At 43.3% G+C, this 25637-nt stretch overlaps 2 protein-coding genes across 11 annotated transcripts in view; one reads left to right on the top strand and one right to left on the bottom strand.

Annotated features, from left to right (window-relative positions):
* Window positions 1-25637, top strand: part of IGF2BP2 (insulin like growth factor 2 mRNA binding protein 2) — a 181136-nt gene that overhangs the window by 93270 nt on the left and 62229 nt on the right. The gene's annotated exons all lie outside the window — the stretch shown is intronic.
* Window positions 14957-18338, bottom strand: LOC129532480 (putative uncharacterized protein IGF2BP2-AS1). The gene is made up of 2 exons (XM_055382043.2): window positions 18278-18338; window positions 14957-15327 (listed from the first exon to the last, which is right to left on the bottom strand). The coding sequence occupies exons 1-2, from the start codon at window positions 18336-18338 to the stop codon at window positions 14957-14959; spliced, it is 432 nt and encodes a 143-aa protein (XP_055238018.2).

Below are 25637 nucleotides of genomic sequence, written 5' to 3'. Positions count from 1 at the left end.
GAGCCACTGCGCCCGGCCAAGACTGATCTTTAAAATTTATTGTCATTAAGCCTTAAAGACCGATAAGAAATTGGGTCCTTGAAACTTACTTGCTGAGAAGTCTGTAAAATTCATAGTGACTAGGCATGGCTCCCCTCCCTCACCTAGAAAGTGATGCAGACCTGGTGCAGCGGCTCTCACGCCTGTTATCTTCGCGCTTTGGGAGGCTGAGGTGAGCAGATCACCTGAGGTTAGGAGTTCAAGACCAGCCTGGCCAACATGGTGAAACCTCATCTCTAGTCTCTACTAAAAATACAAAAATTAGCTGGAGTGGTGGCACACGCCTGTAATCCCAGCTACTAGGGAGGCTGAGGCAGGAGAATCACTGGAACCCAGGAGGCAGAGGCCGCAGTGAACCAAGATTGCACCATTGCGCTCCAGCCTGGGTAATACAGCAAGACTCCATCTCAAAAAAAAAAAAAAGAAAAAGAAAAAAAAGAGAAAGTGATGCAGCTACACAGCCTGCTCTTTGTCTTCTCTCCTTCTAGGTTCCATTCTGAACAGCAGTGATTTTCAAATTTTGGTCTCTGTATCCCTTTATACTCTTAAAAATTACTGAGGAATCCAAAGAGCTTTTGATATTTACCACATCTGGAGTTAAAACCAAGGAAGTTTTAAAGTATTTATTCATTCATTTTTTTAAAAAATTACATTTTAATGTAAACATCAGTTTATTTAAAATAACTGTATTTTCTGAATACTAAACATTACTAACCATCAGAGAAATGTGAATTAAAACCACATTGAGGTATTATCTTATACCAGTCAGAATGGCTATTATTAAAAACTCAAAAAAAACAACAGATGTTGGGATGGATGCAGAGAAAAAGGAATCCTTATACCCTGTTGGTGTGAATGTAAATTAGTACAACCTCTATGGAAAACAGTACGGAGATTCCTTGAAGAACTAAAAATAGAACTACCATCATCTCACTCCTGGGCATCTACCCAAAGGGAACCATTGTATAAAAAAGACACCTGGGCTGGTGTCTTGGGAGGCCGAGGTGGGCAGATCACCTGAGGTCGGGAGCTCGAGATGAGCCTGACCAACATGGAGAAACCCTGTCTCTACTAAAAATACAAAATTAGCCGGGCGTGGTGGCGCATGCTTGTAATCCCAGCTACTCAGGAGGCTGAGGTATGAGAATTGTTTGAACCCTGGAGGTGGAGGTTGTGGTGAGCTGAGACTGTGCCATTGCACTCCAGCCTGGGAAACAAGAGTGAAACTCTGTCTCAAAAAAAAAAAAAAAAAAAAGACACCTGCGCTTGTATGTTTATCATCGCACCGTTCACAATAGCAAAGTCATGGAATCAACCTGGGTGCCCATCAACTGATGATTGGATAAAGAAAAGGTGGTATAAATATACCATGGAATACTATGCAGCCATAAAAAGGAAAGAAATTATTTCTCTTGCAGCACCATTTATATTTCACGTTATCTTATGTGAAATAACTCAAAAACAAAGTTAAATACTGCATGTTCTCACTCATAGCGGGAGCTAAGCAGTGGCTACACATAGACATAAAGATGAAAATAGCAGACACTGGGGACACAAAGGGGAAAGGGTGGGAGTGGGGTGAGGGCTAAAAATTAACTATTGTGTACAATGTTCACTGTTTGAATGATGGGTTCAATAGAAACCCAAACTTCATTATGCAGTATATCCATGTAACAAACCTGCACACATACCCCTGGAGACATGAAAACCAAAACAATATTTTTTCTAAAGTCTAAAAATCTTAGAATGGATACATTGTTTTACCTTTTTGTTTTTACAAATCTCTCTAATGCCTTGCTTAAGAGAAGATACATATATTCGCATGTCTGCCTCTGCACTCAATCTGATGCAATACATTATTTTGGTTGAAAAATATGAAGGAAATCTGGGTTCATCCAGATATGTAATTGGCAAAGAGTATTTTAATAGCCTTTTCAGATAATTATGGATATTCTTCTTTGATACTACAACAAAATTTGACAAGCAGTAGTTTCTTAAAGGTTAGTTGCCATGTAGTATCTGAAAGCATATGAACGTTAATATTCTGTTACATTAAAATTTTTTACTAATGCAGGGTTTTGTAGCATACATACATTAGTCATTTGGAAAATATTGAGTCACTGGGTTATTCAGATCTTCCGGATGTTGATGTTGCACCATACAATATCAAAAAATTACATTCATCACTATCATGACGAGTATTGGGAAGCTGCAAGCTCATAATAGTAAATAAAAGTATTCCAAAATTCTAGTTCTTAAGAGGTCAAATTTTATCATTGGCAACAAATACTGTGAGTTGTTTTATTTGCAGTGACAGGCAGACTTTATTCATTTCAAGAAAAATGTGTGAGAGCTACCCAGATCTGAATGATCATCACTGTCTGTCCGTTCTGTCAAGTACAAATGACATACCCAGGAAGAAAGTGGCCATTTCAGCTCCCAACTCAAATGATCACACAGTTGCCTTTCCTGAGACATCTTACTTCAGGATGCAGCAATGGTGTTTTCTGCATACTTTCCATTTTGTCACACCAAATATTTTAAAAGGTCTGCATTCCAGGGTCAAAATTTTTGGGAAAAAAAAAAAAGCAGTAATCTTTACTGCTTTGTCAAGGACAGTTTTAAGTGAAGCTGGCTTTCCCTCCTCCACTAAGAGTACACAACAGTGAGCGTACAACTTGGTGCAGTGTGGAGCCGCTGCCTTCATGCAGCCTCAGGCACTGGCAGTTTTACCCGCCATTGCTTTTGCACCATGAGTGAAAATACTAACACGATAAACAAGGCAAATAACATCTTGGTATGATTAGGAAAATGGGTTTTACCTAATAACCCCTGAAAGGGTCTTGAGGATCCCAAGGGTGTGCAGATCACGCTTTGAGAACTCGTGGCGTAGTGGTTAAGAGCATGACTCGGGGTTTTGATTGCCTGTGTTTGAATCCTGCTCCTGCTGCTTATGAGCTGTGAGCCTTTGGGAGGTTATTGGACCTTTTCGTGACTGTATACTCTCTGTAAAATGGGTGTCATAATAGTACCTACCTCACTAAGCAAATCTGTTCAATAGTTAAACCATAGATATTAATTAGTATTTTAAAAACTATAAGACTCACCTAGTTTTTTGATTTTGTGATTGGCTGGTTGATGGGCTGGGGAAATGCCCAAAGCCCTGCTTGCCTTGAAGCTGTCTCCTCTGTCAGTCTTCCAGGATGAATGAGACGTCCACCATTGTCATTTTACCTTTATGGTGGTAAAGTACATGTTAACTGAGTTAAAAAACAAAAGCACAAAAAGCCCATATCCTAGAAGGGGTAACATGTTAGCGACTTAACAGGGATTGGTGAATCTGGTTAACCTACCAACTCTTGCCACCCAAGTCAAGGCGCTGATGGGCTGGAGGAGCGGAGAGCGCCTGATGAAGGGAGCAAGGGGAAGGGGCCCAGGAGCAGCAAGGGTCTGGCGCCGTGGGAAAGCTGTAAGGCAGCGTGAGAGTGCGGAGCAGAGGGCGCTCTAGGGTGGGGTAAAGCGGGCAGCAGTAACTTTGCCTCTCATAGGCTGGGGTTGGTCCTGTTCACTTCTTTATTTTGTGTGAATCGCAAACATAGTTCAGGTATATGTGACGGAAGTGCCCCTCCCTATGCATTCTCCAGCTGTAGGGTACAGTCATCTCTGGGGCATTATAGTAAATCTCATTAGTTCAGACCTGATTAATGTTGAACTCACGACTGTTGAGATGTAGGTAGTGCAGTATACAGAAAAGAACAAGAGCTCTGGAATGAGGCATGTCAGGGCTGGAATCCTGGCTCCATCATAGACTAGCTGCATGGCCTTGGGTAAAAGATTTATCCTTTCTAAGTCTCTGTTTAGTCTGTGTAAAATGGGCTGCCAGTATCTCATGAGGGGATTCTAAATATTGAGAGGGCATATGATAGACATTCAGTAAATGCCTCTTGCCTTCCTTGTGCCAACTTTGTTTATCCTCCACTCCATCTAATTTATAATATTCAAACAGTGTCATGATTGCATTTTTAGTTTTATTAAGAAATTGAATTTTTAGGAAAAAAGTAAATATAGGAAGGGGAAGGATTATGATGCTACTGCTTCTCCAGGGATTTCAAGTAAAGTCTTTTTCACAAAACCATTACTCTTCCTCTTCACTGTTTCTCGGGCCCCCTGAGGTGTTCTTATCCACAGCACTACCTTTTTGTTCACCTGTTCAACTTGTGAGTAATCCAGTTACTGTTCTGTCTTTGAGGCCAAGAGCCTCAGTCCAAGCCAGCCATGTTCATGCTGTGTCTGCCCCAAGTGAGGAGGCTAAGGATGGTGCATAGCCTGCTCTGTGAGGCCCCTCACCGCAGCCTCCTGATCTGCCCAGACTAACCTTCCGGAGGGCTCTGCGTCTCCCTTGCTGTTCTTACAATCTCCATTGCTCCTGTGATTTCTTTTTTCTTTTTCTTTTACTTTTTTTTTTTTTTTTTTTGAGATGGAGTCTCTCTCTGTTGCCCAGGCTGGAGTTCAGTGGCATGATCTCAGCTCACTGCAACCTCTGCCTCCCAGGTTCAAGCGATTCTCCTGCCTCAGCCTCCTGAGTAGCTGGGATTACAGGTGCCTGCCACCACACCCAGCTAGTTTTGTATTTTTAGTAGAGATGGGGTTTCACGATGTTGGCCAGGCTGGTTTCAAACTCCTGACCTCCGGTGATCCACCCGCCTTGGCCTCCCAAAGTGCTGGGATTACAGGCGTGAGCCACCGTGCTCGGCCTCCTGTAATTTCTTCTGTTGTTTCCAGAATCTGGCTGGCTGCACCTTTTTTTCCCACAACCCCCTTGGTAAGTTTCAGAGAACCTTGTGGTCATTAATGTATCTATTTTCACAGCCTCCCCAGAAACAAGCCTCTTCTGTATTACAGATCAAAGAACCTGTTACTGACACAAAAGGAATATAGCCGACTGGACTTCCCCACACAGAAGGCAGGCCCTGTTCTAATCTTGCCTTGGCTTTTGACTTGCTGTGTGGCCTTTGTTTCCTCATCCAATGATAATATCTACCTCCCAGGAATGCTGGAGAGTTCAGCAAATGTTAAGAACTGTTCTCTGAAGGCTGAAAGATAGGTATTGGGTCTATTACAATGGCAGAGAACTCAAAGCACTTTATAGGAATCTAATTTGTGCTTTATCTTTGTGAGGTAGATAAGTGGCAGGTGTTCCTGTGCCCACTTTATACCTTTAGGAATGTGCATTTCACCATCTCATTTTAGCAGTTCCTACTGCTTCCCCCTTCCAGACCCACAGGAAATTTCCAGCTGAATGGAGACTGAAGACATTCTGATGTGTACCCAGCAGGGTTTGTAATTTCATTCATTCCCCAGTTTGTGTGTCTTGTTTCATTTTTGGTCAGGGATGGAGAGGCCCTCCTCTGACCCTGGGTCCATTCCTTATTACCTGTTGGGTTCCAGTCCCTTTTCTCAATCTTTCATCTCTTTCACCTCTCTGTAGCATTTGGCACTGATGATGATCGCACCTTTCCAAAACTTGTTCGTGAAATTATACTCTCAGAATTCTGCGTCTGTGACTGGCTAACCCTGGTCCCGCTCACCTGTTCTCCTAAATACAGGCATGATCTGAGAGGTGATCTCATCCATTTTCAAGGTTTTAACCAACACCAGTGTTCAGCTTCTAGTCCTGGATTAAGTAAGTAATTTATTAATTTATTTTTTGACAGTTTCACCCTGATGTGCAGGCTGTAGTGCAGTGGCATGTTCATGGCTTACTATAGCTTCAACCTCCTGGGCTCAGGTGATCCTCAGCCTCCCAAGTAACTGGGACTACAGGCACACATGCCCGACTAATTTTTTAAAAAAATTTTTATAGAGATTGGGATCTCAATATGTTGCCAAGGCTGGTCTAGAACTCCTGGCCTCAAGCAGTCCTCCTGCTTTGGCCTCCCAAAGTGCTGGGATTACAGATGTGAGTCACCACAGCCAGCCTAGTCCTGAATTTGTAACTTCTCATTTGATACTTCTTAGATTATACTGACATCATGCAAATTCCATGTATTTAGAATGGAATTTACCTCCTCTCCTCTACCCCGACTATCCGCCAGGAAAAAACAGTATTAGTCCCTTCTGGATGAACCTAATTATGTCAAGTTCCGCTAGTAGTTCAAACCTTGGTGTCATTTGAAGTTCTTTCTTTTTGTCAACCCCCCACATCTAATTTGTGACCTTTAACACCCTCCACCTGCCCTAATATTCAGGTTTGCATCACATAGTATCAGTGCTCTCCTGCTGAGTCCCCTGCCGACAACCTCAACCCACTGCAGTCAGGTTAGCCTTCTGGAAGCGTACATCTTGCTTTTTCACCACTTTCAAACCTTTCCATGGCGATCTGTTGCCTTAAAACAATTATATTGATTATCTGTTGCTATGTAACAAACCCAAACAAAGTGGCATAAAATAACCACCATATTATCAGACTCACAGATTCTGTGGGTCAGGAATTTGGAAAGGGTACAGTGGGATGGTTTGTCTTGGCCCTGTTATGTCTGAGGCCTCTGCTGGGAATATTCAAAAGCTGGGGTGAATTGACATCTAAAGGCTTACTTGTTCACATCCTTGGCGATTTGATGCGGCCTGTCAGCTGGGACCTCAGCTGGGGCTGTTGGCTGGAACAGTGGCCTCTCCATGTGTTGCTTGCTCTTCCTCACAGCATGGTGGCTGGCTTCCAAGAGCAAGCATTCCTAAGAAAGGCATGCTATGATCTGGTTTCAGCAGTCACAAACTATCACTGTCACTGTGTTCAGAAGCATGACTATCAAGGGGGAGGAAATATAGAATTCCATCTCTCAATGGGAGGAGTGTCAAAGTCACACCATAAGGAAAGCATATAGGCAAGATTCTGATGCATTCCTTTTTGGGAAATACAATGCACCAAACAAAGTCCAGACTGTGATATGGGGATTCCTTTAAAATCTGGCCTACCTTGCCTTTTAATTAGAACACTAGAACACTATCACTCACAGAACCCTTCCTAGTGCCAGGTGCCATGTTGAAAGCAACTTCTGCATTCTTATCTGATCTAACAATTCTGAGAGTTTAGATGAAGGAGCTGAATCGGGAAAGTTAAAGCAACTTTGCTAAGGGTCATTCAGTTAATAAGTAGCTGGGTGGGCTTTGAACTCGGAACCTTTGACTCCAGTCTGAACTTCTGGGCTATATCGTCTCCACCTCTACCAGGGCAAAAACCTAGGTGCAGAGAGAGAGGGAAAAAAGGGATAGCAGTTATAAAACCTATTAGGAATTAGTTTTAATTTAGACTCTGACCTCCCCACTTGTCTAGTTGCAGTCCTAGAAAGCTTACAACTTAACAGAAACAAGACTGTTGTTGGCTGATTGATAGATCAAGCTACCTTAGTCTTCAGACCACATGTCGCCCCAGTGGACAAGAAGAGCCCAGGGAATGATCTCAGTGACTGTGTCTGCCTCTTCAGACCTTAGCCGGGCAATTTTGCTCACGTGGTGTCTGGAAGGCTCTCTTCTTCTGGTTCTCTCCTTATCTGTTCATTCCTGCCTGGGTCCTGGTGCCACTTAGGACTTTTTGGCCCAAGCACGTGTTTGCTGTGACCGCGTGCTCATTGCAGCCCCATGTAGAGTTACCGAAATTTGTCTCTGCGTAGTCTGGCACTGGATTTGTCTCCTTCGGCTTCCCTGGGATTGCCCAGACCGAACCTGCTTACCCCCTTCGGTTGCCTCCCAACTTTGCTCAATGGTGTTTTCTCTGCAGGATCACTGTCTTTTGTCCTCTTCTTTACTTGGATGATGCCTGCTTTTCCTTCTGGTTCCTACACTCTCCCTCAAGGCTAGGTATAGCCTTTCCTCTGAGCTCCCATCGTATGCTGTCTGTTCTTCTGGAATGATTTCACCCCATTCCATACTCACCTGTTGTTTAGTTCCATGGGACCCTCACTAGCCTGGGAGCTCCAGTAAGGAAGAAACTGTGTGTCATACACAAGTTTGGAGCCCTCAGCGCCTGTTCAGAGCTAGACATCAAAAACACTCGGTCCTCCTGAGGGGCTTGGCCCAGTGCTGGAACACCTGTGCTAGTTCCTGTCTGTTAATGGATTGACTGGGGTGGATGCCACCAACAGAGACACTGGGGTGGGAAGAAGGTTCAGGGATCTGGAGACTCAGAAGATGTGGCTTCTCATCCTAAATACTGTTGTTTGCCTTTGAACAAATCACTTCTCTGGGATGCAGCATCCTTGTTTATGAAGTGAAGGGATTGGCCTAACCACCTTCCCAGCCCTAATACCCTGTGAAAATGACTTTATCTGATAAGCTTTTGACTGTAGGCTGCTGTGGACCCAAGACTGCTTAGAACTCACTGAGTTCTAAGTATGGGAAATATGATCATTTCCAAGGGATAGAAATCAATATCATCATTTCCAAGGGATAGAAACTTAGCTGTTTGCGTAATTTTGATTGTGCCCCTAATGTGGAGCTGTGGCCGACTGGATTTGATGGAATCATAAACATGTTCACAAACCTTTCCCACTTCCCACATAAACCTCAGCAGATCTCAATTCTGAAGACGTAAAAGTCTCTGTTGATTTGTATTGGTTCTCTCCAGCTTAGCCAACGAGAAACGTTTCAACAGTTTTCAACTCTTATTTAGCAAAGGCAGAACAAAATGACATACCCCTTTGGGAACAAAACAAAGCATGTTTTTATGGCCAAGAGTTTTCTCTATATTAAAATGAAGGCTGATTTTGAAAACACTGTATCATAGTGGGTTCTTGTAACTCAATTATAATTACATAATTATGTATCATTTGTGCATATATATGTTTATAGCACATATATATGTGTACTGTGTATATGTATATGTGTGTTTGTGTATTTGTTTATGTAATTATAAAATTATATAAATTATATAAAAACACAGCATCAGGCCAGAGTTCTCTACCCGCCAGCCCTGACGTAGAAAGGGCTGTTCCTACAGTTTTCCAGTGAGCTGTGAGCAGCTGAGGTGTCATTTCCCAGAGTCTCTGTGTAACCTCCACCAGATTGATTTTTCTTAGTTTGATTATCCCAGGTCTGGATCCTACAAGCCTCTCACTTTACCTTCCCTGTTTCCACCTTCCCACCTTCCCACCATATCACTTACTTCCAAGCTCACTGTACCGCCTCCAGAAAGCACAAAATGACATAAAATTGAAAACTTAAATCCATCAATACTGCTCCTCATAAAAGTTCATCTCCCAGTTGGCTGGTGGAGGAAGTAGAAGGCAATGCTGTAGTAAAGCGTGATTCAGTTCTTGTTGCAGTTTCTTCCTTACTTTTTGAAAATAACCCGTGAAGCTGAATTACTGTCATCTTATATCTCTCTGCAGTGGCATATCCTGATGGTGATTTCCTCTTTTTGTGCCTCAGTTTCACCCCCTATGAAATGGGGATAAACACTTGCAGCTGGGCATGGTGGCATGTGCCTGTAGTCCCAGCACTTTGGGAGGCTGAAGTGGGAAGATTGCTTGAGGCCAGGAATTTGAGACCAGCCTGGGCAACATAGTGAGACACTCTCTCTACAAAAAAAAAAAAAAAAAAAAAAAAAAACCAGATGTGGTGCATGCTGCTTAGGTGACTAAGGCAGGAAGATCCCTTGATCTTATATCAATAAAATTTAAAAAAAACCAAGTACTTGCCACCTGAAAGTTTCTAAGAACTGCCAAGGATGCTGGTTAGTGATAAGTGAATGGTTGGTAAATAGAAGACATATCTGCCACCCAGAAGAAAAGCACCTCATAAACAGAAAACACTGCCCTGACTTGCTAAAAGAGCCTTCTTTTCAAGCAGAAAAAGCCAGGAACAAAGCCAACATTGCTGAAGTTTACCCAGGCCCTGTTAGCCCTGATGTCAAAGGAACTCACTAGGTGGGCTGGTTCATGACTTTTCAGATGAGAGTGAGGGAGGTGGTAGACAGAGAAGAGGAAGACAGGTACATGAGAGACCTACTTGAGGCTTAGACTGATAAACAGTGTTTTATTAGTCTGGAGGAAACCAGCATGAAAGTACAGTTTTTAGACAAAGACTTGATTTCCAATTAAATACATAATTCACTTGCTGAGATGAGGAGGTAGCAAAATTAAAAGTTTTAACCATTAAAAAGAGAAAAGAAAAAAAACTGCTTAAAAGAAGAGTGGGCCTGGTGCAGTGGCTCATGCCTGTAATCCCAGCACTTTGGGAGGCCGAGGCGGGCGGATCACTTGAGGTCAGGAGTTCGAGACCAGCCTGGCCAACATGGTAAAACCCCGTCTCTACTAGAAATACAAAAATTAGCCGGGCATTGTGGTGGGTACCTGTAATCTCAGCTACTCGGGAGGCTGAGGCACGAGAATTGTTTGAGGCAGAGGTTGCAGTGAGCTGAGATTGCACCACTGCACTCCAGCCTGGGTGACAGATCGAGACACCATCTCACAAAAAACAAATAATAATAATAAAAAACAAAAACAAAAAAAGAAGAAGAAGAGTATGAGCCTCTCCTTCATGTGTGTCATTCATTAATTGGTTAAAATCCACACACTAATTTTTTGTTACTTTAATTAAGACGCCTGGGGCTTCTTACTCTATTGACAGTACACAGGGGGTGGCATTTATGAGTGCTTCCTGACATCTGCCCACTCACATGTGTGCAGGCGTGTGCACACACAACTTGTAGGCATCCAGATGTCTTTTCTGTCTTTCGTTTGACCACATTACCCTTGAAGGACGTTTCCCTGTGTCTGCTGCACTGTAATGGAGTTCGACTGTTTTCGACTACCTTCTCACACAGCAGTTACTGTCTGGTTTCAGAATTTCTTGCTGATTATATAAAGCATAATGACACCAGCCCTCACATGCAGCTCAAGGAGAACAGCTCTGGACCTCAGTTTCCTAATCTGCAAAATGAGTTTCTTCCAAAGCCTGAAGCTGAGGTTCTTCTTTGAAGAATGTCAGCTGTAAGATCTGCCTCTGAATAACTGGGTGAGTGGAGTGGGTTCAGCAGCATGCCTTCGTAGTGGCCTGTCAGTGTCCTTAGATATCACAGCAGACCAACATCCACGAGCAACAAGCTGCTACGAGCAACAAGCTTCATTTCCAGTGCTGTGCTAGAGGGCTCCCCTGGCTCACCAGAGCCAATTGTGTGCATCCTTTCCAATTTCCGTTTTGGTGATATCATGTTAGTAGCTTTAAATAGGCTTTGGGGGCCGGGCGCGGTGGCTCCCAAAGGGGCCGGGTGAGGTTGTGGTGAGTTGAGATCGCACCATTACACTCCAGCCTGGGCAGCAAGAGCAACACTCCATCTAAAAAATAAATAAATTAATTAATTAAATGAAATAAATAGGCTTTGGTGAGAGTATTTACACCACAGAAATTGGCAAAAACTACAGATTGCTTTATCTCCCCCTGCAAGAGCCGTTTTTTAAATATTTACCAGCATAGCACTAGATATATCTGTTATTCTAGTGCTCTCACTTACCTGGTAGCCCTTTCTTATAGACCATGGCCAGAGACTGAAGACTCCTGGAAGGCAGGGCACAGGTTCAATGCCCTGCTTTACGCTCAGTGCCCATAAGCTCCTTGTTGATGGAAGGTTGCCTGGGGGAGAATATTTTCCCACTTTCCGGGGGATTTCACTTTAGAAGGGACAGTCACAATTGTACATCTGCAGCTGTTTCCACACCAGAGTTTGAGTTTGTATGGCTTGTCAGTGTGGCTTGCTTTTCTCATTTGAGTTTGTTTCTATCAAGGCTCACTTCTTTATACTCCAACTTTTCTTCCTTCCTTCCTTCTTTCCTTCCTTCCTTCCTTCTTTCCTTCCTTCCTTTCCTTCCTTTCCTTCCTTTCTTTCCTTCCTTCCTTTCTTCTTTGAGACAGAGTCTCGCTCTGTCACCCAGGCTGGAGTGCAGTGGCGTGATCTCGGCTCACTGCAACCTCCACCTCCCAGGTTCAAGTGATTCTCTTGCCTCAGCCTTCCAAGAAGCTGAGATTACAGGTGCGCACCACCACGTCCAGCTAATTTTTGTAGTTTTAGTAGAGACAGGGTTTCGCCACGTTGGCCAGGCTGGTCTGGAACTCCTGACCTCAGGTGATCCACCTGCCTCGGCCTCCCAAAGTGCTGGGATTACGGGCGTGAGCCACCACACCCAGCCTGTACTCCAATATTCACTCCCCAGTCAACACTCCTGGTCATTTTCCAAGCTCATCCCTGCCTTTTTTCTGCTTAACTCCTAGGAATGTTCATGCAAATAAGATGAAGCACATGAAGGAAGAGCTCTGCGTAGGGGTGTTTGAGCCTGTTGCTGCAGCAGATTGCTAGTGACAGCCATCTTGTTAGCACCTTTATTCTAGCAAACCCAATCTGTTTTGTCTTTCATACTACTGTTCATCAAAGATATGCAGTATCTTACAGTTTTGTAGAGCTTTGTCATGCCCCACTATCCTTATCTCACAAATAACTGGAATCACAAATGACTGCCCTGTGCAAATCCCTGCAGTGATCTCCCATAGCCTACTGTATCAGTGCAAACTCTTCACCTTATTAAATAAGGCCTCTGCAGTTGTCCCCACTTAGTATTCATCTGTCTCCCCATTAGATGTACCCTATTTTCTCTTGTCCAAACACAGTCTGTTTCTTCCTCTGTCTGCTTCCTCTCCCCACCCAAGGTCATCTCTGACCATCATAGTCCTACCGTGGTCCACACTGAATACCACCTGGCAAGGCATGATTTGGGTCTGTGGCTTCCCAAGAATGTGGTCCTGTAAGCTGTAAGGAGCAGCTTCTTGGGAAGGTCTGGGAAGCCCAGAATAGCCCATCAAAATGGTGGTTCTTGACTCCAAAAGGTACAGGATCTTACCTTGGTGTCACTTCTGCGCCGTGTTCATCCTCTCAGTTTCTCAGGTTTTGATCGTGGCTTTGCTCTTCCCTGCTTCCATTTTCCACTCAGATTTAACCCTACCCATCTGCCAGTTCCAGGAGGGAGTTTCTGACTTTCTTTTTTTTTTTTTTTTTTGAGACAGAGTCTCGCTCTGTTGTCCAGGCTGGAGTGCGGTGGTGTGATCTCAGCTCACCACAACCTCCACCTCCTGGGTTCAAGCGATTCTCCTGCCTCAGCCTCCTGAGTAGCTGAGACTACAGGCACGTGCCACCACGCCCGGCTAATTTTTTGTATTTTTAGTAGAGAGGATTTCACTGTGTTAGCCAGGATGGTCTCAATCTCCTGACCTCATGATCTGCCCGCCTCGGCCTCCCAAAGTGCTGGAATTACAGGCGCGAGCCACCGCCCCCGGCCCTGACTTGCTTTCTGATAGAGTTACTGCTTTAGCCCTGGAACCACATCCCACTACTCTCTTGGTCTTAATCTTCTCAGCTTCACTATCTGCCCCACTAGTCCAAGGTTCAGCACATTTTTTTCTGTACAGGGCCAGATTGCAGATATATTAGGCCCTGTGGCCCATATGGTTTGTGTCACAACTACCCAGCGCTGCCAATGCAGCATGAAAAAAGCTGTGTACAATAGGGAAACAAATTGGGTGTTTTGATAAAACTTTATTTACAGAAACAGGCTTTAGGCTGCATGTAGCTCAGGGGCCATAGTTTGCCCAGCCCTGCCCTAGTCAGATGCCTATTAATGTGCACTCCTGACACCGGTTCATGTAACTGGTTGCCAGCCTGAATATTTGATGTTCGTTAGTACAGCCCATGCAAGAGATCATGTCTGGGACATGCCCAGCTGGGAATGCACAGTGCAAAGCAGTCAGTGAAGTGAACAGAAAATGCCATTCCTGTTCATTCTCACTTCCTTCCCTCCTTCTCCGCATCCCAAGACTGGGGTTTTTAGCTTTATAAACTCTCAGTGGTCCCTACTTCCCACCTGGTGGACTTTCCTCATTAGTGCAGCCTGGGACATAGATGTGTCTACTTGTCCTCTGTTGAATCCAGGTGCGTTTGTGTCACCTCCTGCATTTGTGTTCTGCACCATTTATTTGCCCCTTAGACAATTAATTTTGTATCGTTTCAAAGCTCGCTCTCCAGCTCCTGTGGGCCTGCTGTTTCACGGTCTTTCTCTTGGAACTCTTGTTTGCTGTAGATGTTTTTACAAGTTCTTAGCCATGGGCTTCTTTTCTTCTAGCCTTTACAAACCTTTTTTCTTGGCTCACAGATTACAGTCGCTCTATCTCTGACATTGAACAAAGATTTCTAAAACTTGAGTCCTATTCTCAGAGTAAACCACTCACAGCACAGAAATTCTTCCTTCAAAGGTTTTTTTTTTTTGCTTGGACAGCTCAGTTCTTGCATCATATCTATGGGAGGAAGAGGCATCTGTTCTGTCCTGGAGGGAAGTCAGCAGGCAGGACTGAAGAACTCTCAGCACTGAGGAGAATCTTAGGAAGAGGCCATCTGGCCCCAGAGAAGTGAAATACATGCCAGAGTCACGTATCTGGGTGGTGGCCATGTGCCCGTTGGTCCTGATGCCCACTCTCTCTGTTTGTGGCCTCCCAATAAATAGACTGGGGTGCCCAGCCCTCAGGAAACCAGTCTCTCTCAGAGCTCCACGGCTGCCAAAGGCCTGCAAGAAGGCTGGTCAGAGACGGAGAGGACCCTTTACATTCAGATGATCTGAAATGACCAACATGAGCTGAATTGAGAGGCCCAGTTCCACGGGCATAAGGGCAGCCACTCCTGCTATCTGTTCACTGGTTTATAGTCATCCATTGAGCATGTACAGTACTGGGTGGTGGGATGAGAAAATCACAGGAGGCGGAGTCTGGCTGGGCAGCAGAGATGTAAACAGAGCGTTACAACAGGATGTGATAAATTCCACGAACAAGCCACCAGGTAAGGGCTGTCGGAGCTCTGATCCAGGCTGCGTAGCCTCTCTTCGGCCCCTCAGTTAAGGTGAAATGTTAACCAGGCGTGGCCTGGGAATGAAGGATGTCCTCCCACTTCCATTCTGATGACCAGCCAGCGCTGACAGGGTTGGCTTCCTCCATGCACCACCATGGCCCTGACTAAATACACTCTCCTTAACCAGATCAGGGAGCCCAAGACAGCTGAGGGCTGGTGCTGTGCTTCCCTACCTGCCCCCGAAGAAAAGTAGGAGGTAAATTCCTTACTGAGGACGTGAGCCTGGTGACCAGCCCAGCAGTCTTGGCATCTGAGGAGGGCTACAGGATAAAGCAGCCCACTTCCCCGAAAGCTGTTCTTTTTATTGTTAGCAGAGACATAAGAAGAGACCTCTGAGATTTTCTTTGTTTCTGCTGAATATGGAAAGAGGGAGGGGAAAGAAAAGAGGAATATTCTGTTTTAACACAGAGCATATTTATAAGATTGTATTGTAGACCAAAAGGCAAATCAGTTACATCAGTGTTTATTGGATAAATGCTGCAGAAAATATCATTAAAAGAATTCCAAAAATATGCTGGGCAGAGGAATCATTGTCGGAATAAGTAAATAGTTTTCTAAGAGCATTACTTTGATGGAGGCCTTATTCGTGTGTACTAAAAGAATAAAAGTTCTGGTGTTTTTTTTTTTAAATCATGTTATTCAATCATACCCTCTACTAACCTAAAACACTCCTAATATATTTAATGGATCTATTTGTTATGCTTTCAAGAAGTGTGCTAAATACCTGTTAAAAACAGAAGAGTATTAGAATAGTAATTGTGGAGATGCTTTTATTTTGAGATAAAGAGGCATTTAATTTGTTGGTTAAGTGGACCTGGCAGCCACATGTCAAAAAGAAGTGAGGAATCAGGCTGGGCGTGGTGGCTCACAGCTATAATCCCAGCACTTTGGGAGGCTGAAGCAGGTGGATCACCTGCGGTCAGGAGTTCAAGACCAGCCTGGCCAACATGGCAAAACCCTGTGTCTACTAAAAATACAAAAAAATTAGCTGGGCGTGGTGACGGGTGCTGGTAATCCCAGCTACTTGGGAGGTTGAGGCAGGGGAACCTCTTGAACCTGGAAGGTGGAGGTTGCAGTGAGCCGAGACCATGCCATTGCACTCCAGCCTGGGCAACAAGAATGAAACTCCATCTCAAAAAAAAAGAAAGAAAGAAAAAAAAAAGAAATGACGAATCATCAGAAGACTGTCCTGATGGTGGGATATAGACAGCTACAGAACAGGGTAGAATTACACTTGCACCGCACATTTCAGAGCTGTAGAGTTCTCTTTTCTGAGGATGAAAAGTCAATAAGAAGAAAATATCTTCTGAGAAGAAAGTTAGTGCTGCTGGCTGTGCTTACCTGCCTCCCGGTGTTTACCTGGCGTGTACTGACTCTGTGTGGGGCGTGATGATTCGTGTCTGAGTCTTGGTGAAAGGTTTATCACCCTCGTGGCTTAACTCAGGAAATAGGAAGTCTTTGCCATGGGTTCTTGCCAGCCTGTCCAGCCTGCTCTCTTGCCTTTCCTTGGAAGCATTCTCTGCTCCTCTCAAATCAGAGGACTTGAGATTCCTCAAATTCCTGTTCCTGGCTGCCATGCCTTTGTGTGCCTCATTCCCTTAGAATATCTTTCCTGACCCCTCTATGCTCTCGCTTTTCCCTTTGGCGTATTCTGCCTTCCATTCCTCAGAGCGTTGCTAAGGTGTTGCCTCCCCCTGGTTCCTTGCCAGGTTTCCCCTCCTGTCTGTCTTGCCCCTCAGGCACCCTCCAGCATGGTGCAGGCTTGTCCCTTGGCAGTGTGGCATGTGAGGTGCACTCCCTGCCCACTAGCCTCCTGGTTGGGAGCAGGTGGTTCATGCTGTCTTTCTGGTATCTAACATAGTAAATGCTTGGTAAGGGTCTGTGGAATAAGTGAAATGAAATTAAGAAAGCCAATAGTCACCTGCCTGAATACTGAGAAAAAGCAAGGAAGAATTCTGTGAAGTTTCCCAGAGTGAATGGGATGGGATAGGTTGGTTGCTTTGCTTTTTGGGAGGGATGGAGTCTTGCTACGTTGCCTAGGCTGGGCTCAAACTTCTGGGCTCAAGCAGTCCTCTCGACTTGGCCTCCCAAAGTGCTGGGATTAGAGGTGTGAGCCACTGTACCTAACCATAGGTTCTTTAATATATGAAAAATGATCACCCTCATTTGTAATTAAAATGCAAACAAAATAGTATTTTTCACCTATGGATGGGCAGAAATCAAAAAGTTTGATAGCTCCATGTTTTCAGCTCCCATGTTTCAGATACATGGGGAAATCAGCATTGCACTGTGTGTTGATGTTACAAATAAACAGCCCAATAACTGTTCCACTTTTAGGATTTCACTTCTAGGAGTTTATCTTCCAAGATATGCTCACACGTGCAAAGTGAGATGGATGGATGGATGGATAGCTAGATGGTAGATGAATAGATATTCATTGCAGCATTTACTTACTTTTTGGAAACAGCAAAAGATTAGAAACATCTTGTGTCCATCACTAGAAGACCAGTTTAATTATGGTACATTCATAAAACTGAATATTATACAGCTGTCAAGAAGAATAATACTACCCTATACTAAGTGAAAAAATGCATATACAGAGCATTAATGTTTGTGTTTGGGTAAAAAAAAAAAAAAAGGAATGTATTCATATATGCTTATGTATAGACTACTCGGGAAGGATTTTTAAAAAATGAGTAATGGGACCTGGAGGACTGAAGTATAGATGTAGAAGAGAGAATTTTTCTATTCTATTCTTTGGTACATTTTGAATTTTGTGCAAAGAATATACAGTACTTGGGCTAGGCGTGGTAGCTCACGCCTGTAATCCCAGCACTTTGGGAGGCCAAGATGGGCGGATCACCTGAGGTCGGGAGTTCAAGACCAGCCTGGCCAACATGGTGAAACCCCATCTCTACTAAAAACACAAAAATTAGCCGGGTGTGATGGTGGGTGCCTGTAATCCCAGCTACTCAGGAGGCTGAGGCAGGAGAATCACTTGAACCCAGGAGGTGGAGGTTTCAGTGAGCTGAGATTGCGCCACTGCACTCCAGCCTGGGCAACAGAGCAAGACTCCATCTCAAAAGAAAATGAAAAAGAGTATGTAGCACTTACTTCTAAAATATAAATTTGTTTCAAATATACCAGTTGAGTGGTAGATATAGCTGTTCAGATTTGCTGAGATCCACAGAATCGCAATGTGAAAAATAACGAGAAAAAGCTCCATGTGAAATAAACACTTTTCATTCTGATGTCTCACCAGTACTCCCTACTCCCCTCAAACCCCTGCCCTATCTTACTTACCTGTTACCTTGACCATTGGATCTGGAAAGGGCCTTAGACAGTTATCTAGTGGTGTTGCCATTAAACCAAGCTGCCCACTGCTGCTTTTCCAATAAATGTGCCGTGCCTTAAGTTTTCCTCACCTGCTACTAAAGCATATTATTTTAAAAATGTGAAAATGGGCTTTACAGAGCTGTTTAGATCAAAGTCGCAATAACAAGTGGAGTATCACTGTATTACTAATTAACCAACATCTGAATTATGGGCCAGAGTTCTGTTTCTATGCAGTGGAAATGTGAACTTTGACCTGGTGGTTTATGACAGTGGTACAGTTCCTTGGGTGCAGTTCTCGTCTTCTCATTCACAGTATTACACCAAGACACACACACACGTATATATGTCTCTTGCACACACACACACATATATATCTGTAGGGCAGGCTATGCAACACCCTCTATTCTGTTCATAGTAAATTTCATGAAATAACCTTATACTTTCAAAATCTGGACACCAGATATTGTACAAGAGTATCCTGGCAGTAATGAAAGTGTAAGCGTAAAGCTTCCTGTTTTAGGAGAGGGAAGAAATGGGTAAATGGAGGCTGTAGGGTCGTGACACAAGTAGAGTCACAAACCCATTGTTTTTTGATTTGTAAGCCATCCAATTATAAAATACAGTGGAGTTTGTCACCTAACTTGTTTATTGGGATGTTAAAAATTGTGACCCAAACAAAATTGAAGATTTGTTGAGATTATTATTTTTTTTTCCAAAATTCAGCATCTATTTGTAGCCTAAGGTCCATGTGGGATACCTCTTCTTTCTGCTCCTTACCTTCTCCTTGCAACAGTTCTGTTTTGCTGTCAAAATGAGGTAAATTGTAGATTTAGAAAGAATCTTCTCTGTCTCATGGCTGAGGCATTAGAGAGGTTGAATGACTGACTCAGCATCTGTCTGACAACTTGTCTGTGGTAGAGCTGGGATTCAAATTCATATCTCCAGTTCCCACTTGGCATATCTCTCACTCTGCTTCTCTGTTGTGTTGGAATAATGGCAGCCTTTGGTAACAATAAAATGTTTTATTAGGAGTGGGGAGAATTATGGTGTTAGAAAATCTAGGGAATATATTTAAAATTTGTATTTTTTCTTACGTCATTGTTCCCTAGGAAATCAAGGCTTTTTCTTTGCTTATAGACACTAGTAAATAAAAATGTTTGCATTTTCATAAGTATTTATGATTGATTATTGCAAATTTTACATTTCACACCAAGGAAAAAAGGTATTCTTAGTAAGTATGGTAATCAGGGTGCTATTAAATAAAAAATAAGCATAATCTGTTGGTTTGACAGTTGCACTTCTCAGCTTCTGAAACCATCCTGAACTAGGTCTTTAGCTGAATCTACAGGTGACTCTTTATAACTTTAATAGTTTCTCTCCTGATTCAGTGCTGGCTCCAGGTCATGCCTTCTAATTAGTTGCCAGATTCATTCACATTTCATGGGAAAACCAGGCACCAACTCTCCTGAGCACATCAGGACCAAAGCTGGGAAAGGGGAGTTTGGTGTTTGTAGAGTTTGCAGTTTGTGGAGTACTTTCTCATAATCCTGGGGCTTGATGAAAGCCAAGTGAGAGGAGAGGGCAGGAGTTTATCTACCATGGTGACTGGGACCCTGTGAACAGCAAAGGAGAGGGCACCTACTCAGCTCTCTTCCTTCTCTCAATCATGCTGCTAAGGACAAGGCTCTAGGCAAGGAAAGGTCATGAAAGTAGGAGGCACTCCTGGGCTGCGTCCAGGGAAGGAAAAAGAGGTAGGAAAAGGAATTTGAAGCTGTGGTAGCGGGGACTGCCTGTGGCCACCTGCTGAGCCAGGTAGGTCGTTCACCGTTATTCACTTCAGGTATTGACTCCCATGTGCACCTCTCTGCTGGTGGGTCCTGCTGGAGCCTGCTCAGCTAATGGTGCTGTCTTGAGAGGAAGCGATGAAAACTCAGGAACCGAGACACATGCTGTTCGTTGTCTTTGTAGGACAGAGAACTCAGAAGATAGTGTGAATCAGCCGCTGGAAGGAATTCTGTGTTTAAGCACCAGAGATGTTAACCCTGTCATGTTCATTCATTCATCAGGTTCACTGAGAGACTGCTGTGCACATGTCACTAGCCTGGAAGCTGTGGGTGTGCAGGGATAGGAATAGCATTTGCATAGTTCAGGAAAGATGCAGGTCAGAAATCTTGGATTTCTATCAGCACCACTTAAAATATTATTTGTGCAAAAGTCTAGTCTCCCAAAATTGGTTATAAATCAAATTTGCATATTTAAAGTTATCTCTGCCCTAATTTTCCCCCTTTACAGAACTGATTCAAAGGAATCCTCAGATGAATCCTTGATAAGATGATAAGTTCTTTTAATAATAAGAATAATTTATATGCTCCTTTTCCCTAGTTTGTTCATATGTTTTTAAAGTTGGCTATTCAAGGTTTTAAAAAGTAGTTTTTATTGTATTCAAATCATGTGACATTAGGTTTGAGAGCTAATGATATTCTTCAGCATTTTATGATGATGTTCACTGATTTGTTTTTCATTGTATCCTACGAAGTGGTTTTATTTTTTTTATTGGTATTATGTAAGAAGCTATTTTTCTGGCTACCCTCACCTTGTTGATAAATAACTTTTCCTATAGCGTAAAAAATTTCCTTTTCCTCCTCCCCTCTGGAGCAAGTAACCAGAATCACTCGAGGTTTTTTGTTTTGTTCTTTTTTTTTTTATTTTGAGACTGAGTCTCGCTCTATTGCCCAGGCTTGAGTGGAGTGGCGCGATCTTGGCTCACTGTAACCTCTGCCTCCTGGGTTCAAGGGATTCTTGTGCCTCAGCCTCCCAAGTAGCTGGGACTGCAGGCGCCCTCCACCATGCCCAGCTAATTTTTGTATTTTTAGTAGAGACGGGGTTTCACCATGTTGGCCAGGCTGGTCTCGAATTCCTGATCTCAAGTGATCCGCCTGCCTCAGCCTCCCAAAGTGCTGGGAATACAGGCGTGAGCCATCGCTCCTGGCCAGTCTTTTTTTACTTTCTCCAGCATATCCCTTCCTGTAACAGAGGAAACTTCAGGGGCCAAGGGGCAGACTCTGGGTGTTGGGAAAAGCTGTTCTGACACCCTTCTGGGGCAATGGAGGTGTCCCATGCTGTTATGCACACAATACCTACCCCATCTTTAACTTTCCCACAGTCTGTGGAAACAGTGACTCTATGATACCATTTCCTAGCTGCTATTACATTATAAAGGTACTGTGCAGAAATAGGCATTTAAAGATATTAGGTTCACTTTTAGCAAAAAAAAAAAAAAAAAATATATATATATCTAAAAATACGAGCTAGGAAAAGGCAAGGAGTTTGAGTAACCAACTCTAATTTTATTGCTTTATTGAAATTAAGTTCTCAGAATTGCTGAGATCAATATTGTCCTATTTTTGTTCTGTTCACTACTGCACCCCAACACCTAACATAAGTGCTTAGCCTATAATGGGTCCTTAGTAAACATTTATTGAATGAATTTGGAAAAGCTTTTAGTTTAATTTTAGAGATCATCCCATTCTCCAGAATCCAGGTGAAATGTCTATTAACCTCCAGTCGAAAAATTTGGGTAGAGGGGGTTTGGATTGTTCATTCCACCTGACCCTCAGCTAGGTGAGATGGTGCTCTCTTGTGTGAAATGAGAGATACTGTTTGATTTACATGGAAAGAGGGAGGAGTTCCTCTTTGAGGGAGGAGCAAGTGATTTGGCCAACCCTCTCCTGTGTTTCCTGCTCTCTTGGTAGATTTAGGGCTATATTATAGATGAATTTAATTTTCCTTCATCACCATAACGATAATGAATAAGATCAACATCTGTTATAACTGGTGGGAATAGTTTCTTCTTTTCAGAAGTAAACTGCTGTCACTTTAACAGAAGTAAACTGCTGTCACTTTAACACTCATAAACTGGAAATGAAAGAAATTGGCTTGTTTGAAGACCAGTGTCTTTAGTAAGCACGTGTAAGAGGAACCTCTTACAGTCGAAAGACAGAATGTGGGATGGAGTGGGCCAGGAAAAAGAAGCCAGCGCCCAGCAGCAAATGCCCCTGGGGAGCTTGCTGATTGCTGCGCACATGCTGTGCTCCAGACACTGCTTGGGCTGAAGAGGAAGGAAAAAACAGACACAGGTAGTAGGGGAGGAAGGAAACGGACAGATTCAAGTGCTGTTTGGAGAACCAAAGAGAACAATTTTTTGGAAACTAATTGACAAGATGCTGAAAGGATGGCACAGTTGGTGTTTGGGCATGTGACCCTCTTGGCCTTTACAAAGATGGTTTTGTGTTTACCATGTGCCACACAAAGCAAACATTTATATACTTGGATTATACCTTGTGTTGTATCATGTTTGTACATGTTATTTATCTGAGCTCAAATGATGATGTGTAAATATTTGTTTTTACCCTAGTTAGTCTTAATTACAGATAATGAGTTGAGGACCATGTAAGGGTGACTAATCACTTCTCTAAAAACACAATTTGGTTTCGTTAACTGGAATCTTCATCACAGCAGAATTAAAACATTAAAGAAAATGCTTTTGGTTTTTACTCTGTTTAGACCTTGAAAAACTGAAGCAGGCATGCAGATGTTTGACTCATAAAAACTCAGCCTTACATCTCAAAGTCTCACCTTCCTGAATCCAAATGCATGTTTGTACTCAAGCACACATGAATGTTCTTGCTCTTCTGAGGACTTTGTCTAGCTGTCTGGGATTCACTCTGCCCTTCCCTGTAGAGCAATCCATGCTTTGAGGAAGGTTCTCAAACTTGATCTGGCCCTGTGAGGCTGGGCACTGCCCTGATTGGAGCCAGGGATAAGCAGATATTTCTTGTGTCACCATTCCCCCTCAGGCCCTTCCATGTATGTGCTGCACCCCGCCGTGTGCCAGGGGAGCCTGACCATCAACCAGAAGTCGGCTAATCCATGAAGGAGTTTACAGTTAATACCTTTATCACCCCTCTAAAGGGCATTTATATTTACGTAAATCCTTTTGAGGAGCAAAGAGTGAGCTATCACAGTGAAGTTTCCAAAATAACCCTTCCTGGAGATGTTTTTGGTCAGTGACTCTACGGTGCAGTTGATGCTGAGAAGGAAAAGCTGGACATCCTTCCGAAGGCACGTTTTCTTAAGGTTTGCCGGTGGAGGGGGACATCTTGACCAAAATTCATTGAACTAAAATACATGCCTGAAATGTAAATTTTGTTTTTGGTGAATTAATAATTCCAGTGACATTTGAAGAGCAAAACTTTAAATATATAGAGACCACAAGTCAAAAATATCACTCCCTAACCATGATCTCTAACTATGAGACTCAGACAAGGGACTCATCAGCTCCTCAGTGTATTTCTCTGAAAAATGTGAATAACAACACCTAGTTCAAAAGGGTAAGGCTTAAATGAGATACTTAGCATCAATGAATGTCAGTAGTAATGGTGATTTGGGAAAACCTTCATGCCAAACACGCTGTGAAGAATGTTTTGGGTTTACCTCAGAAACATTAGACTTCATCAAATAAAATAAATTGAGAAACGGGGAAAAGATAGTGTTCAGCGAAGCCCTTGGAGAAGTTATAGTGAAACTTGAGCTAAAACTACGTTTCTTTCTCTACATTGCACAGAATGAGTTGAGGAGAGGGATGGTGGAAGGGAGAGATGGTATTATCGTAGGGAATTGTACACAAACCTTGATAAGGATAATCACAATTTTTTTGTGTTAGGGTTTTTGTTTTTGTTTAATTTCCGAAAGAGGTCCTTGACCCCCTCCTCCCAAAAAATTGTCATGTTTCTTGGAATAATTATATAGATTTTTAGTCTTCCTTCAGTTCACATAGTTGAGCTATTCACCACTATTCCAGTAAAAGTAGGCTCTTCAGTGGCTCACACCTGTAATCCCAGCACTTTGGGAGGCCAAGGAGGGTGGATCACAAAGTCAGGAGTTCGAGAACATCCTGGCCAACATGGTGAAACCCCGTCTCTACTAAATATACAGAAATTAGCCGGGCATGGTAATGGGCGCCTGTAGTCCCAGCTGCTCAGGAGGCTGAGGCAGGAAAATAGCTTGAACCTGGGAGGCGGGAAGTTGTGATTAGCCAAGATTGCGCCAGTGCCCTCTAGCCTGGGTGACAGAGTGAGACTCCATCTCAAAAAAAAAAAAAAAAAAAAGCCTCTTCGTTAAACACTGAATATAAATTTAAAAAAGCAGAATTTTAGATAGTGATGTCTTTTTTTTTTTTTTCCTTTTTTTTTTGAGACGGAGTTTCACTGTTGTTGCCCAGGCTGGAGTGCAGTGATGCGATCTTGGCTCACCGCAGCCTCCACCTCCCGGGTTCAAGCAATTCTTCTGCCTCAGCCTCTCGAGTAACTGGGATTACAGGCGTGTGCCACCACATCTGACTAAGTGATGTCCTTTTTAAAGAACTAAAATACTGAATCTCTGGGCACAGTGGCTTATGCCTGTAATCCCAGCACCTTGGGAGACTGAGGCAGGTGGATCTCTTGAGCCCAAGAGTTTGAGACCAGCCTAGGCAACATGGAGAAACCCTGTCTCTAATAAAAATATAAAAATATAGCCAGGTGTGGTGGTGCGCTCCTGTCATTCCAGCTACTCAGGAGGCTGAGGTGGAAGAATCACCAGAGCCCAGGACACCAAGGCTGCAGTAAGCCAAGATCACACCATTGCACTCCAGCCTGGGTGACTGGAGTGAGACCTTGTCTCAAAAAAAAAAAAAAAAAAAAAAGGAATCTCTGAGAAATCTGATAATCTATTTCACTAGAACAGTGCGTGATGGTTTCAATCTGTAAACAAGCATGCTAATTTCTTTTTAATGGGAAATGGTTTTAACCTTCCTGTTAACAATTCTGTCCAAAAGATTTATAGAATCCTGAAGGTGGAATGAAACATAATGGTCATTTCATGCAAGTTCTACTCTAACCCAATAGAGGAATTCCTTCACCATCTTGTCCAAGAGTAACCATCAAACCAGTCTTCTCACAGACATCTAAACATCATCTAATGATCCATTGACTCACTGACTTTTCTCCTTCCACTTCTTTTTTATTTTTGCTAGAGAGAGAGGGTCTCACTCAGTACTCGGTTGCCCAGGCTTGAGTGCAGTGGCACAGTCACAGCTTTCAGCAGCCTTGACCTCCCAGGCTCAAGTGATCCTCACTCCTCAGCCTCCCAAGTAGCTAGGACTACAGGCATGTGTTACCACGCCTGGCTAATAATTAAAAAATGAATAGTATTATGGAATTATCCACCATCTCTTTTTGTAGAGATGAGGTCTTGCCATGTTGCCCAGGATGGTGCCAAACTCCTGGAC

The sequence above is a fragment of the Gorilla gorilla genome, chromosome 2 (genome assembly GCF_029281585.2).
Source record: "Gorilla gorilla gorilla isolate KB3781 chromosome 2, NHGRI_mGorGor1-v2.1_pri, whole genome shotgun sequence".
Taxonomy (NCBI): Eukaryota; Metazoa; Chordata; class Mammalia; order Primates; family Hominidae; genus Gorilla; species Gorilla gorilla.
Note: the sequence above shows the minus strand (reverse complement) of the source record. Positions and strands in the feature narration are given on the sequence as shown.

Coding starts and splice junctions, on each gene's coding strand:
- LOC129532480 (XM_055382043.2), bottom strand. CDS start 18,338: ATGGCAACACCACTAGATAACTGTCTAAGGCCCTTTCCAGATCCAATG. Junction 15,328..18,277: donor TCCAATGGTCAAGGTAACAG/GTAAGTAAGATA, acceptor TTCCATATTCAG/CAGAAACAAAGAAAATCTCA.